This window comes from Saimiri boliviensis, chromosome 14 (genome assembly GCF_048565385.1).
Source record: "Saimiri boliviensis isolate mSaiBol1 chromosome 14, mSaiBol1.pri, whole genome shotgun sequence".
Classification (NCBI taxonomy): Eukaryota; Metazoa; Chordata; class Mammalia; order Primates; family Cebidae; genus Saimiri; species Saimiri boliviensis.
The window spans coordinates 42,152,620-42,167,351 of NC_133462.1; the positions used below are offsets into that span (position 1 = coordinate 42,152,620).

Genomic DNA, 14,732 nt, shown 5'->3' on the forward strand with positions numbered 1-14,732 from the left:
ACCCCCTTGACTAGCTGGGATTACAGGTGCCCACCACTAGGCCCTGCTAATTTTTGTATTTTTAGTGGGGATGGGGTTTCGCCATGTTGGCTAGGCTGGTCTGGAACTCCTGACTTCAGGTGATCCACCCTCCTCAGCCTCCCAAAGTGCTGGGATTACAGGTATGAGCCGTAATGCCCAACAACAAAAAAATGACATTTTGGGAACAAAATGATTGAGGTAAGGACCCTGTCATTTAACTAACTGCTCAGGTTTATGCTAACTGACCCTCCCCCACAGTCACCTGCTCTCTCATTGTGTCTTCCTGTACCCAGATGTGTTTATGTAGAGCCTTCCAGAAAGATCACAGGGGTGCATTCCTGCCACTCACCTAAGTACACTGCCTGCTTGCCTTTGTTTCTTCTTTCTTTCATTCTTTCTTTCTCTCTCTCTCTCTCTCTCACACACACACACACACACACACACACAGTTGGAGTGCAGTGGCACAATCTCAGCTCTCTGCAACCTCCGCCTCCCAGGTTCAATCCATTCTCCTTCCTCAGATTCCTGAGTAGCTGGGACTACAGGCACCCACCACCATGCCCACCTAATTTTTGTATTTTTAGTAGACAGGGTTTCATCATGTTGGCCAAGCTGGTCTTGACCTCGATGAGCCACCTGCCTCAGCTTCCCAAAGTGCTGGGATTACAGACGTGAGCCATGTCGCCCGGGCCCATACACTGTCTTTCAGATAGAAAATGCATTGGGGAAACTGAGGCACACAGTTGCAGGAAGTGGAGCCCTCAGTAGCCTGGAACACCGGACGTCTGCTGTCTGTCTGGCCCTGGGTGTCACATCTGCCTCTGCAGCAGGAGGCGGAGATTGTGGCAGGAAGTCTGTGAACTGGGAGGGGGAGAGGGGGCCTGAAGGGCCAGGAACGGGGTCCCTGGGCATGATGCTTGTCCTCCTGGTGCAGCTCTGGGGTGAGTACTTGGGCCTCCCTTCCCTCCACACCCTCCTCGTGCTGTGATCCCCAGCTGACTGCCCCCAGCTCAGAGGCCCCGTAAACTTCAGTCTCTCCTCTCTGCCAGATAAGGCCATCTCCCTCTGAGGGAGTCTTGAAAATGAGACTCGGAACCTTACCGGGGCTGGAGGATTAAGAAAGCATCCTCTGAGGAGGCCCCTAGGAGACAGGCTGAACCTTGCCCTGCATACCAGCCTGGCCTGGCCTCTCTGCTCTTCACCCTCTGCAAGGCTTTAGCTCCGTCCCTTCGCTCAAGCCTGGGGGCCTTTCTTTCTGTTTCCCCAATGGGAAGCCTGGATCCAACCTTCAGGCCTTTGCAGCTGCTGTTCCAGCTGCCTGATACCCTTCCCGGGTCTCATGTTTCCATCCTCGTCTGCAAGTGCATCTCAGATGCCAGGAACTTGACATAACCTCACCTTCTGCGGGGGTCTAGCAGACACGTCAGACTCCTCCCGGCCAAAAGCAAACTTTCCACTCCAGCGGTACCTCCCTCTGTGTTTACAATTAAGGACAAAGGCTGGCTGGGCACGGTGGCTCACGCCTGTCATCCCAGCACTTTAGGAGGCCAAGGCAGGCGGATCACAAGGTCAGGAGTTCAAGACCACCCTGACCAACATGGTGAAACCCCGTCTCCACGAAAAATACAAAAGTTAGCTGGGCGTGGTGGTGGGCACCTGTAATCCCAGCTACTCAGGAGGCTGAGGCAGAAGAACTGCTTGAACTTGGAGGCAGAGGTTGCAGTGAGCCGAGATCGCCCACTGCACTCCAGCCTGGGTGACACAGTGAGACTCCCTCTCAAAAAAAAAAAAAAAAAAAAAAAAAAAGGACAAAGGCTACTGCCCTTCACACATTTCCTGAGGCGAAAACCTCCATTCCTCCTTCCCTCTCCTCCAGTTCTAGCTGCTTGCACTGTTTTTGTTGTTGTTCATTTATTTTTGTTTTTTAGAGATGGGTCTCACTATGTTGCCCAGTCTGGTCTTGAACTCCTGGCCTCAAACCATCATCCAGTCTTGACCTCCTGAAGTGCTGGGATAAGAGGCGTGAGCCACCATGCCCAACCAAGATCTTTTTTTTTTTTTTTTCCTTTTTGAGATGGAGTCTCACTCTGTTGCCCAGGCTGGAGTGCAGTGGTGCGATCTCGGCTCACTGCAACCTCCGCCTCCTGGATTCAAGCAATTCTCCTGCCTCAGCCTCCCGAATAGCTGGGACTACAGGCACATGCCACCACATCCGGCTAATTTTTTGTATTTTTTTTTTTTTTTTTTTAGCAGAGATGGGGTTTTACCGTTTTAGCCAGGATGGTTTCGATCTGCTGACCTCATGATCTGCCCGCCTTGGCCTCCCAAAGTGCTGAGATTATAAGAGTGAGCCACCAGGCCGGGCGCGGTGGCTCAAGCCTGTAATCCCAGCACTTTGGGAGGCCGAGGCGGGTGGATCACGAGGTCAAGAGATCGAGACCATCCTGGTCAACATGGTGAAACCCCGTCTCTACTAAAAATACAAAAAATTAGCTGGGCATGGTGGCACGTGCCTGTAATCCCAGCTGCTCAGGAGGCTGAGACAGGAGAATTGCCTGAACCCAGGAGGTGGAGGTTGCGGTGAGCCGATATCGCGCCATTGCACTCCAGCCTGGGCAACAAGAGCGAAACTCCGTATCAAAAAAAAAAAAAAAAAAGAGTGAGCCACCATGTTCGACCAAGATCTTTTTATTACAAAGTAAATTAGAGGCTGAGGCAGGTGGATCGCTTGAGGTCAGGAGTTCCAGACCAACCTGGCCATTATGGTGAAACACTGTCTCTACTGAAAATATAAAAATTAGCCGGGCGGGGTGGTGGGTGCCTGTAATCCCAGCTACTCAGGAGGCTGAGCCACAAGAATCGTTTGAACCTGGGAGGCAGAGGTTGCAATAAGCTGAGATCATGCCACTGCACTTCCTCCACCTGGGTGACGGAGTAAGACTCTGTCTCAAAAAAAAACCCCAAAACTTAAATTGGACTATGTCTTCCCTGCTTCCTGATTTCCCATCACACTTAGATTCAAAGATAAACGGCTTAACTTCCCCCACATCCCCACACCACCCCAAGGCCACAGGGTGGTGACCGACCTGTCTTCCTTCTCTCCTTCCTCTCTCCCCCTCCTCACTCCGCTCCAGCTGTACGGGCCTCCTGGCTGTTCCTCGAACATGCCAGACACAGTTCTGCCCCAGGACCTTTGCATGGGCTGTGCCCTCTGCCTGGAAAGCGCTTACCCCCCAATACCTTCCTTCAACAGTGGGTACCCCTTTCGATTAATATCTGAGCTCAGGCTGGGCACGGTGGCTCGTGCTTATAATCCCAGCAATTTGGGAGGCTGAGGTGGGAGGATCACATGAGACCAGAAGTGTTTTGTTTGGTTTTGTTTGAGACAGAATCACGCTCTGTCACCCAGGCTGGAGTGCAGTGGCACGATCTCAGCCCACTGCAATGTTCACCTTCCAGGTTAAGTGATTCTCCTGCCTCAGCCTTCCGAGTAGCTGGGACTACAGGTGCCTGCCACCATGCCATATATATATTTTTTGAGACAGAGTTGCATTCCTGTTGCCTAGGTTGGAGTGCAATGGTGTGATCTTGGCTCACTGAAACCTCTGCCTCCCGGGCCCAAACAATTCTCCTGCCTCAGCCTCCCAAATAGCTGAGATTACAGGCATGTGCCACAATGCCCAGCTAATGTTATATATTTAGTAGTGAGGAGGTTTCTTCATGTTGGTCAGGCTGGGCTCGAACTCCCGACCTCAGGTGATCTGCCTGCCTTGGCCTCCCAAAGTGCTGGGATTATAGGCATGAGTCACTGCACCTGGCCACCCAGATAATTTTTGTACTTTTAGTAGAGACAGGGTTTCAACATTATGGCCAGGCTGGTCTTGAACCCCTGAGCGCAAGTGATTTACCTGCCTTGCCCTCCCAAAGTGCTGGGATTACAAGTGTGAGCCACTGCACCCAGCCCATGAGCCCAGGAGGCTGAGGCTGCAGTGAGCTATGATGGTGACCCTGTACTCCAGACTGGGCAACAGAGTGAGATGGAGACTTAAAATATATATATATGGAGTCTCGCTCTGTTGCCCATGCTAGAGTGCAGTGGCATCGTCAAAACAAACAAACAAAGAAACAAACAAAAAAAAACACTCCGATCATAGGTCACATATATAATCCCAGCACTCTGGGAGGCGTAGGTGGGAGAATCACTTGAGGCCAGGAGTTCACCACCAGCCTGGGCAACAAAGCAAGACCCCAACCTCTACCAAAAAAAAAAAAAAGCCAGGCATAGTGGTGTATGCCTGTGGTCCCAGCTACTTAGTAGGCTGAGGCAGGAGGATTACTTGAACCCATGAGTTCGACACTGCCATGAGCTATGATGGTGCCACTACACTCCAGTCTAGACTACAGAGCCAGACCCCAACTCTTTTTTTTTTTTTTTTTTTTTTTGAGACGGAGTTTCGCTCTTGTTACCCAGGCTGGAGTGCAATGGCGCGATCTCGGCTCACCGCAACCTCCGCCTCCTGGGTTCAAGCAATTCTCCCACCTCAGCCTCCTGAGTAGCTGGGATTACAGGCACGCGCCACTATGCCCAGCTAATTTTTTGTATTTTTAGTAGAGACGGGGTTTCACCATGTTGACCAGGATGGTCTCGATCTCTTGACCTCGTGATCCACCCGCCTCGGCCTCCCAAAGTGCTGGGATTACAGGCGTGAGCCACCGTGCCCGGCTGACCCCAACTCTTAAAAAAAAAAAAGTCACCACCGAAGAGAGGTCTTCCCTGATTACTCTCAGTGAGGAGATGTCCCTTGACCTGACTGTTGTCTTCTTGACCTCTCCCATTCCTTCCCCAGTGACAGTTCTCTTTTAATGACTTCCTGTGTCTCTCTTGACCCAGACTGTCAGCTTCTGAAGGGCAGGGATTTTCATCTGTTTTGGTCACCCCTGCGTCTGTATTCCCCACACCCAGCAGAGCGCCTGGCACACGCTAGGCAATCTTTGTGTAGCTGAGTACTGGAGACTATCTCAGACTTCCACAAGCTCTGAGCGACTTCTACCCATTTTACAGATGGGGCTGTTGAGCCTCTGTAAGATGTGACATTCCAAAGGTCATAGAGACAGTGAGGTTCTTCGGATTTTTTAATGTTTAGTTTTTAGAGACAGAGTGTTACTCTGTTACCCAGGCTGGAGTGCAGTGGTGCCAACAGAGCTCACCGCAGCCTCAAACTCCTGGGCTCAAGTGACTGCCTGACTTCAGTCCACCACATGCAGCTACTTTTTTTTTTTTTTTTTTTTTTTTTGAGACTCTAGCCCAGGCTGGAGTGCAGTGGCGTGATCTCAGCTCACAGCAGCCTCTGCCCCATGGGTCCCAATTCAAGCAATTCTCCTGCCTCAGCCTCCCAAGTAACTGGGATTACAAGCACGTGCCACCATGCCCAGTTAATTTTTGTATTTGTGTGTGTGTGTGTGTGTGTGTGTGTGTGTGTGTGTGTGTGTGTGTTTTGAGATGAATTCTCACTGTCACCCAGGTTGGAGTGCAGTAGCACGATCTTGGCTCATTGCAACTTCTGACTCCTGGGTTCAAACGATTCTCCTGCACTGGCCTCCCAAGCTGGGATTACAGGAACCCACCAGCATGCCCAGCTAATTTTTGTATTTTCAGTAGAGACGGGGTTTCACCATGTTGGCCAGGATGGTCTCGATCTCTTGACCTCGTGATCCGCCTGTCTCGGCTCCCAGAGTGCTGGAATTACAGGCATGAGCCACCGTGCCCGGCTGCTAATTTTAAATATTTATTGTAGAGGTGAGGTTTTGCTATGTTCCCAGGCTGGTCTGGAACTCCTGGGCTCAAGGGATCCTCCCACCTCGGCCTCTCAAAGTGCTGGGACTACAGGCCTGAGCCATTGCACCCAGCTTAGACAAACGGGTTTTTGTTTGTTTGTTTGTTTTTAAGACCAAGCCTCACTCTGTTGCCCAAGCTGGAGTGCAATGGCATGGTCTCAGCTCACTGCAAACTCCACCTCCCGGGTTCAAGTGATTCTCCTGCGTCAGCCTCCTGAGTAGCTGGGATTACAGGTGTGTGCCATCACGGTCGGCTAATTTTTGTATTTTAAGTAGAGATGGGGTTTCACCATGTTGACCAGGCTAGTCTCAAAACTCCTGACCTCGGGTGATCCACCCACCTCAGCCTCCCAAAGTGTTGGGATTACAGGCGTGAGCCTCCACACCCGGCTGACAAATGGGGTTTCAAACCCAGACTGTGGGCTCCCTCGGGGAGTGAGTCTCACAGCCTCACATGCACACACTGAGAAAGATCAATTCCATCTCTTCTGTCCTCAGCCCTGCAAGGAGCCTCAAGCCTGAGCGTGCAGCAGGGGCCCCAGCGGCTGCATGTGAGACAGGGCAGTCAGGCGACCCTGGACTGCCACGTGGACCAGGGGCCAGCCTGGGAACGGCTCCGTGTTGTGTGGACCAAGGATGGGAATGTCACGTGCCAGCCGTACATCACCAATGGCCACCTCAGCCAGGGGCTCTGTGGGCCCCAGGGACGGCTCTCCTGGCAGGCACCCAGCCACCTCACCCTGCGGCTGGACCCTGTGAGCCTCAGCCACAGCGGAACCTACGTGTGCAAGGCGATCATAGAGATTCCTGACTTGGAGAAGGCTGAGGGCAATGGCACTTGGCTCTCGGTGGACCCAGGTACCAGAACCAGCGGAGAGAGGGTGGGGCAGCGAGGAGTATCCTAGAATCTTCTTTGTTTTTGTTTTTGAGACGGAGTCTCATTCTGTTGCCCAGGCTGGAGTGCCGTGGCACAATCTCTGCTCACTGCAACCTCTGCCTCTTGGGTTCAACTGATTCCCCTGTCTCAGCCTCCCGAGTAGCTGGGATTACAGGCACACACTACCTTGCCCGGCTAATTTTTTGTATTTTTTTAGTACAGAAGAGGTTTCACTGTGTTAGCCAAGAAGGTCTCGATCTCCTGACCTCGTGATCTGCCCACCTAGACCTCCCAAAGTGCTGGGATTACAGGCATAAGCCACTGTGCCCAGCCAGATTCTAGAATCTTAAGATCTAGACTTTGGAATCTCAAACTCCTAGAATCAAAAAACTCTAAATTCTTCATATCAAACTTTGTTTTTTGTTTTTTAAAGATGGGGTTTCACCATGATGGCCAGGCTGGTCTTGAAATCCTGACCGTAGGTGATCCACCCACCTCAGCCTCCCAAAGTGCTAGGATTACAGGCGAGCCAGCACGTCTGGCTTTTTTTTTTTTTTTTTTTTTTTTTTTTGAGACAGAGTCTTGCTCTGTCATCCAGGCCTCAGAGTGCAGTGGCACCATCTTGGCTCACAGCAACCTCCACCTCCCAGGTTCAAGAGATTCTCTTGCCTCAGCCTCCCAAGTAGCTGGGATTACAGGTGCTCACCACCTTGCCTGGCTAACTGTTTTGTTTTTGAGATGGAGTCTCGCTCTGTTGCCAGGCTGGAGTGCAGTGGCACAGTCTCGGCTCAGTGCAACCTCTGCCTCCCAGGCTCCATCAATTCTCCTGCCTCAGTCTCCTGAGTAGCTGGATTACAGGTGTCCATCACTATGCCCAGCTAATTTTTTGTATTTTAGAAGAGACAGGGTTTCGCCATGTTGGTTAGGCTGGTCTCGAACTCCTGACCTCAGGTGATCCACCTGCTTCAGTCTCCCAAAGTGCTGGGATTACAGGTGTGAGCCGCTGCACCCGGCCAGATCCTAGAACCTTAAGACTTTTGAATCTCAAGGTCTAGAAACAAAAAAACTCTAAATTCTTCATATCAAACTTTTTTTTTTTTTTTTTTTTTTAGACAAGAGTTTTGCTGTTGTCTTCCAGGCTGGAGTTCAATGGCATGACCTCGGCTCACTGCAACCTCTGCGTCCTGGGTTCAAGCAATTCTCCTACCTCAGCCTCTTGAGTAGCTGGGATTACAGGTGAGGCCACCATGCCCGGCTAATTTTTCTGTGCTTCTAGTAGAGATGGGGTTTTACCATATTGGCTAGGCTGGCCTTGAACTCCTGACCTCAGGTAATATGCCTGATTTGGCCTCCCAAAATGCTGCGATTACAGGCACGCACCACAATTTAGACTGTATAAAAACAGAATCCTGGTTGGGCACAGTGGTGCACACCTGTAATCTCAGTGCTTTGGGAGGCCAAGGGAGGCGGATCACAAGGTCAGAAGACTGAGCATCCTGGGCTGCATCGTGAAACTCCATCTCTACTACAAATACAAACATTAGCCGGGTGTGGTGGTGCACGCCTCGTGGGAGGCTGAGGCAGGAGAATCACCTGAACCTGGGAGGCGGAGGTGGCAGTCAGCCAAAATCATGCCACTGCACTCCAGCCTGGCAGCAGAGTGAGACTCTGTCTCCAATACACAAACAAACAGAATCCTAGAATTCTAGAATCCAGAATTGAAAGTCATCAGCCAGGCACAGTGGCTGATGCTTGTAATCCCAGCATTTTGGGAGACTAAGATGAGAGGATCACTTGAGCCCAGGAGTTAGAGGCTACAGTGAGCTATAAGCAGGAAAACAGAGCGAGATCCTGTCTCTAAATAAAATAAAGCCATCGGCCGGGTGCAGCAGCTCGTGACTATAATCCCAGCACTTTGGAAGGCCAAGGTGGGTGGATCACCTGAGGTCAGGGGTTCGAGACCAGCCTCGCCAACATGATGAAACCCCCCCTCTCTACTAGAAACACAAGAACTAGCCGGGCGTGGTGGTGCACGCCTGTAATCCCAGTTACTCGGGAAGCTGAGGCAGGAGAGTCACTTGAACCCAGGAGGCAGAGGCTGCAGTGAGCCGAGATCACAGCACCGCACTCCAGTCTGGGCCACAGAGCGAGACTCCATTTCAAAAAGAAGTCATGGACTCTCAAAGTTGGAAGAAGCTCTCCAGATAGCTTTCCATATCAGCAAAGGCAGCTGCCTCATTTTACAGATGAGACAGGTGTGGCCAGAGAGGGTCAAGACATGCCCAGCGCTATCCACTAGGCAGGGGTGCAGCCTATGCACTCCACTTTGCTATGTCACCCCCTTGTAGACTTACCCTGGGCAGAATCGGGAAACCCAAGGGGATCCAGGCTTTGCCTCCTGCTCTGTGCAGGGTGCCTGTGGGCCCTGGGCATCTGCCCAGCCCCCTCTGGCAAAAGAGAGCTTGCAGCTCCCATGCCCTAGAGATGCCTGTTCCTCTCCAGCTGGTAGGACCAGCCTGATGGCAGGGACACGTGCTCTGCCTCAAGGGAGGGGTGTGTTATGGCTGCCTTACCCACCTCCCCCACCCCTCCAATGTCAAAGGGCCAATTAGCAATTAGAGGAGGCTGGGTGGTGGAGGGGCCAGGCTGTGTGTTGCCAGCTTCGAAACAGAGCTGGGAGTGGGCGCTGGGCCAGCCCCACACAGCTGGCTTCCCCACCCACTCCAACCCTGAACAGCAGCTTGGCAGTCCCCAGGGATTGCCTGCCAACCTCAGAGGCTGCAAGAGGAGGGGGTTGGGGTGCTGGACCTTATCTTAATTGGGGCATTCACAGCCTTTGGCTGGAGTTCCTGTAGATTATACAAACCTGGATTCAAGCCTGTGTTTCATTTACTTGCTGTGTGACCTTGATCAAGTGACTTGACCTCTCTGTGCCAGTTCCCTCTGGTGTCAGAATAGAGTGAATAGTGTTTCCTCATCAGGGTGGGTGACTTCAGAGGGGTGATAGCTGAAGTGCTTGCTATAATCCAAGTGCAGTGGCTCATGCCTGATAGCCCAGCACTTTGGGAGGCCAAGGCAGGAGGATTGCTTAAGGCCAGGAGTTCGAGACCAGCTTGGCCAACACAGCAAGACCCCATCTCTACCAAAAAATTCTCAAATTAGCCAGGCATGGTGGCACACACCCATAGTCCCAGCTGCTCGAGAGGCTGAGGTGGGAGGATCGCTTGAGGCCAGGATTTGCTGACTGCAGTGAGCTATGATTGCACCACTGCACTGCAGCCTGGGAGACACAGAGAGACCCTGTCTCCAGAAAAACACACAACAACAACACAGTGCTTCGCACAGGGCCTGGGACATAGTAAGTGCTCAAGTAACCTAAGTGTGACCTTCTCTGAGCCGAGGTGAGAAAGGGCTTTGTTCGTAGCCGGGCGTGGTGGTGCATGCCTGCAATCCCAGCTACTTGGGAGGCTGAGGCAGGAGAATCGCTTTAACCAGGGAAGCGGAGGCTGCGGTGAGCCCAGATTGAGCCACTGCACTCCAGCCTGGGCAACAAGAGTGAAACTTCGGCTGAAAAAAAAAAAGGCGGGGGGGGGGGGCTTTGTTCAAAGCAGGTCTTGGCTACCTTCTGGGTAGGGGACCCTCAGCAAGAGACTTAGGCTCTCTGAGCCTCAGTTTCCCCATCTGTAAAATGGGCATGGCTTGGAATCCACTCTCAAACATAAACAGAAACAAACAGGAGCCCAGGACAAAGATGGTGGAGCTCACGATGACAAGTTCCAGCTGGCAGTTTCTCTATAATGACCCACCCAAACAGGGACCACGAGCCTCATTTTTCTTTCTTTTTTGAGACGGTGTTTTACTCTGTCACCCAGGCTGGAGTGCAGTGGCACAATCTCAGCTCACTACAGCCTGTGCCTCCTGGATTCCAGCGATTCTCTTGCCTCAGCCTCCTGAGTAGCTGGGACTACAGGTGTGCACCACCATGCCCAGTACTAATTTTTATCTTTTTAAGAGAGACAGGGTTTCACCATGTTGCCCAGGCTGGTCTCAAACTCCTGACCTCAAGTGATCCTCCTGCCTTGGCCTCCCAAAGTGCTTGGATTATAGGCGTGAGTCACTGTGCTCTGCCGGGCCTCATTTTTCAGAAGAGGAAACTGAGGTTCAGAGTGAACTACAAAGCCTGGCAGGAGGAGGGACACTTAAGTCCCTCTTTGCGAGCTCTGTCCTTGAAGGGTGCAGGAGCCTGGCGCCCTCCCATGACATAGGTTTCCTCTCTGCAGATGACCCCCCACAGAACAGAAACCTGACCTCAAGCTTCCGAGGTGAGTCCTGCCCGGTGTTCCTCCCCCGGCTCTTCCTCCCCTGTCACCGTCCCCACCCTCCTGCTTAGACCATCCCTTCTCCCCTCACCCAGGACTCCTCTTCGTGCCGTTGGGGGTGGGGAGCGTGGGTGTGGCTGCAATGGTGCTAGGCACCTGGTTCTGGGGCCGCCGCCGCCGCTGCCAGCAAAGGGACTCAGGTAACAGCCCAGGTAAGATGGGGTGGGTGGAGGCAGGAACAGCCCCTGCTTGACAAAGACCCACTGCATCCCTGCTCCTGCTTTGGTTTAGGGGAAGGAGGGAGGAGGGATGAAGGCGGGGAAGCCTGGCTCCCATATCCGATACCCATATTTTTCAAAAATAGAGACAAAACTTTTTTTTTTTTAAAGACGGGATTTCGCCATGTTGGTCAGGCTAGTCTTGAACTCCCGACCTCAGGTGATCCATCCGCCTTGGCCCCCAAAGTGTGTGGATTACAGGCGTGAGCCACTGCGTCCGGCCCAGAGACAAAGCTCTTAGCTTGGGCAACCTACCAAGATCCCGTCTCTACAAAAAATTGAAAATTAGGCTGTGCACGGTGGCTCACGCCTGTAATCCTGGCTCTTTGGGAGTCCAAGGCAGGAGGATTATTTGAGGTCGTGAGTTCGAGATCAGCCCGGGTAACATGGTAAAACCCTGTGTCTACTAAAAATACAAAAATTAGGCAGGCGTGGTGGCCTGTGCCTATAGTCTCAGCTGCTTGGGAGGTTGAGGCAGGAGAATCACTGGAACCGGGAAGGCGGAGGTTGCGGTGAGCCGAGATCGCCTCACTGCACTCCAGCTTAGGTGACACAGCAAGACTCCATCTCAACAGCAACAAAATTAGCCAGGTTTGGTGACACATGCCTGTGGTCCCAGCTACTCGGGAGGCTGAGGTGGGAAGATTGCTTCAACCCAGGAGGCGGAGGCTGCAATGAGCTACGGTTTCCCCACTGCACTCCAAACTGGGTGACAGAGAGAGACCCGATCTAAAAAAAAAAAAAAAAAAAAAAAAAAAAAAAAGGCCGGGCGCGGTGGCTCAAGCCTGTAATCCCAGCACTTTGGGAGGCCGAGGCGGGTGGATCACGAGGTCAAGAGATCGAGACCATCCTGGTCAACATAGTGAAACCCTGTCTCTACTAAAGATACAAAAAATTAGCTGGGCAAGGTGGCGTGTGCCTGTAATCCCAGCCACTCAGGAGGCTGAGGCAGGAGAATTGCCTGAACCCAGGAGGCGGAGGTTGCGGTGAGCCGAGATCGCGCCATTGCACTCTAGCCTGGGTAACAAGAGCGAAACTCTGTCTCAAAAAAAAAAAAAAAAAAAAAAATCTGGGTGAGGTGGCTCACGCCTGTAATCCCAGCACTTTGGGAGGCTGAGGCAGGCGGATCATGAGGTCAGGAGTTCAAGATAGAGCAAGAAGATTCCATCTCTACAGAAAATTTAAAAATAAGGTCGGGTGCGGTGGCTCGGGCCTGTAATCCCAGTTATACCATGACCAACATGGTGAAACTCCGTCTCTACTAAAGATACAAAAAATAAAAAATAAAAATAAGCTGGGCGTGGTGGCATGCGCCTGTGATCCCAGCTACTCAGGAGGCTGAGGTAGGAGAATCACTTCAACCCAGGAGGTGGAGGTTGCAGTGAGCTGAGATCACGCCATTGCACTCCAGCCTGGGCTACAGAGGGAGACTCCCATCTCAGAAAAAAAAAAAAAAAAAAAAAAAAAAAAAGTTAAAAATTTTTTTAAAGAGAGAGAGAGAGAGACAAAGCCCCCAGAGGTCAGCCAGAGAGGGCCAGGCTCTCTTAAGCAACTGTCCCCTCTTGGTCTCTGTCATTCATCCTAGGAAATGCATTCTACGGCAATGTCCTATACCGACCCCAGGGGACCCCAAAGAAGAATGAGAACTCACCTGGAGATGGGAAGGACCAGAGAGTCCAGAGCATTTATTCAACCTCATTCCCGCAGCTGGTCACCTGCCAGCCCCGCCTGGCACCCAGACCTTGCCCCAGCCCCAGGCCTGGCTATCCCATCTCTAAGGTCAGAGTCTCTCCTAGCCCAGGCCCCACTGGGCAGCCAAGACGAAGAGAGTTCCCCTAAGTGGGAGAGGAGTAAGAGATCCCAGGGGACCCCCAACCAGCTCCCACCCATAGGTGCACACAAAAAAGAGGGCATTGAGGCTGGGCGTGGTGGCTCATGCCTGTAATCCCAACACTTTGGGAAGCCGAGGCTGGTGGATCACTTGAGGTCAGGGGTTCAAGACTAGCCTGGCTTGAACTTGGAGGTTGCAGTGAGCTGAGATTGCACCACTGCAATTCAGCCTGGACTACCGAGTGAGACCTCATCTAAAAATTTTTTTTTTTTTAAATAAAAAGAAGACGGGGGCGGACTGGGAGTCTGGCAGCCCCATCCTGAGACCCCGTTCTCATTTCTGTGATGATGGCTCTCCCCCCCCACTTTTCCCCCAAGACAACTTAATAAAGGCTTGTGAAGAAAAAGCAAAGCTGGTGTTTGTGGCGATTTCGGAGTGCTAAAGGGATCTGAGGGAATTAGGTGGGGTGGCTCATGCCTATAATCCGAGCACTTTGGGAGGCTGAGGTGGGAGGATCACTTGAGACCAGGAGTTCGAGACCAGCCTGGGCAATAGAGCAAGAAGACTCCATCTTTACAGAAAATTTAAAAATAAGGCCAGGTACAGTGGCTCACGCCTGTAATCCCAGCACTTGGGAGGCCAAGGGGGACAGATTACCTGAGGTCAGGAGTTCAAGGCCAGCCTGGGCAACACGGTGAAACCCTGTGTCTACTAAAAATACAAAATTTAGCTGGGTGTGATGGTGCCACTGATGGCTGTGGTCTCAGCTACTTGGGAGGCTCAGGCGGAAGGAGCTTGAGCCCAGGAGTCTGAAGTTGTAGTGAGCTATAATTACGTCACTACACTCCAGCCTGGGTGATAGAGTGAAACCCTGTCACACAAATACACGTCAAAAAGATTTAAGAGTTCCAGGTGTGGTGACTCATGCCTGTAATCCCAGCACTATGGGAGGCCGAGGAGGGTGGATCACAAGGTCAGGAGACAGAGACTATCCTGGCCAATGTGGTGAAATTGTCTCTACTACAAATACTAAAAAAAGTTAGCCGGGCGTGGTAGTGCATGCCTGTAATCCCAGCTACTCGGGAGGCAGAGGCAGAATTGCTTGAGTCCGGGAGGCGGAGGTTGCAGTGAGCCAAGATCGTACCATCGCGCTCCAGCCTGAGTGTCAGAGTGACACTCCATCTCAGAAAAAAAAAAAAAAAGATTTAAGGGGCCATCTGGGGGTCCCAGAGCTCCCAAGGGTGGCTGGAGAGGCCCACTGTGGCACAGGGACTTTGTGACAACTCAAAACCCCCCTCCCACCTTATATTTCTAGGGTCAAATCCAAGGAGCAGAAAGTGAGCGGTGCTCTGGTTTCCATTCAGCCCCTGTCCGGAAAGATCCCCTAGGCAGGCATCGTCCCCAGGCAGGCCTGGAGGTCGGGGAGGAGGGGGGTCAGGGTCTTCCGAGTGTTTACAGCCCCCCGGGGTCTCCTGCCCAACTGTCACCTTGAAGCTACACCAGCTAGGCCCGGCTCCCCTCCCCTGCTTCTGCTGTTCCCATGGGGACAGATGTCCTTTCTGCAGATCAAG

At 52.2% G+C, this 14,732-nt stretch overlaps 1 protein-coding gene across 1 annotated transcript; it reads left to right on the top strand.

Annotated features, from left to right (window-relative positions):
- Window positions 1-906: 906 nt before the first annotated feature.
- Window positions 907-13,605, top strand: TMIGD2 (transmembrane and immunoglobulin domain containing 2). The gene is made up of 5 exons (XM_010349483.2): window positions 907-962; window positions 6,355-6,714; window positions 11,014-11,055; window positions 11,148-11,264; window positions 12,916-13,605. The coding sequence occupies exons 1-5, from the start codon at window positions 932-934 to the stop codon at window positions 13,167-13,169; spliced, it is 804 nt and encodes a 267-aa protein (XP_010347785.1). The 5' UTR covers window positions 907-931; the 3' UTR covers window positions 13,170-13,605.
- Window positions 13,606-14,732: the final 1,127 nt, after the last annotated feature.

Bases quoted from the DNA above. Each gene is read 5' to 3' on its own strand.
- TMIGD2 (XM_010349483.2), top strand. From the start codon at position 932: ATGATGCTTGTCCTCCTGGTGCAGCTCTGGG. The intron at 963-6,354 runs GTGAGTACTTGG...TTCTGTCCTCAG, and splicing joins CCTCCTGGTGCAGCTCTGGG to CCCTGCAAGGAGCCTCAAGC. The intron at 11,056-11,147 runs GTGAGTCCTGCC...CCCCTCACCCAG, and splicing joins CCTGACCTCAAGCTTCCGAG to GACTCCTCTTCGTGCCGTTG.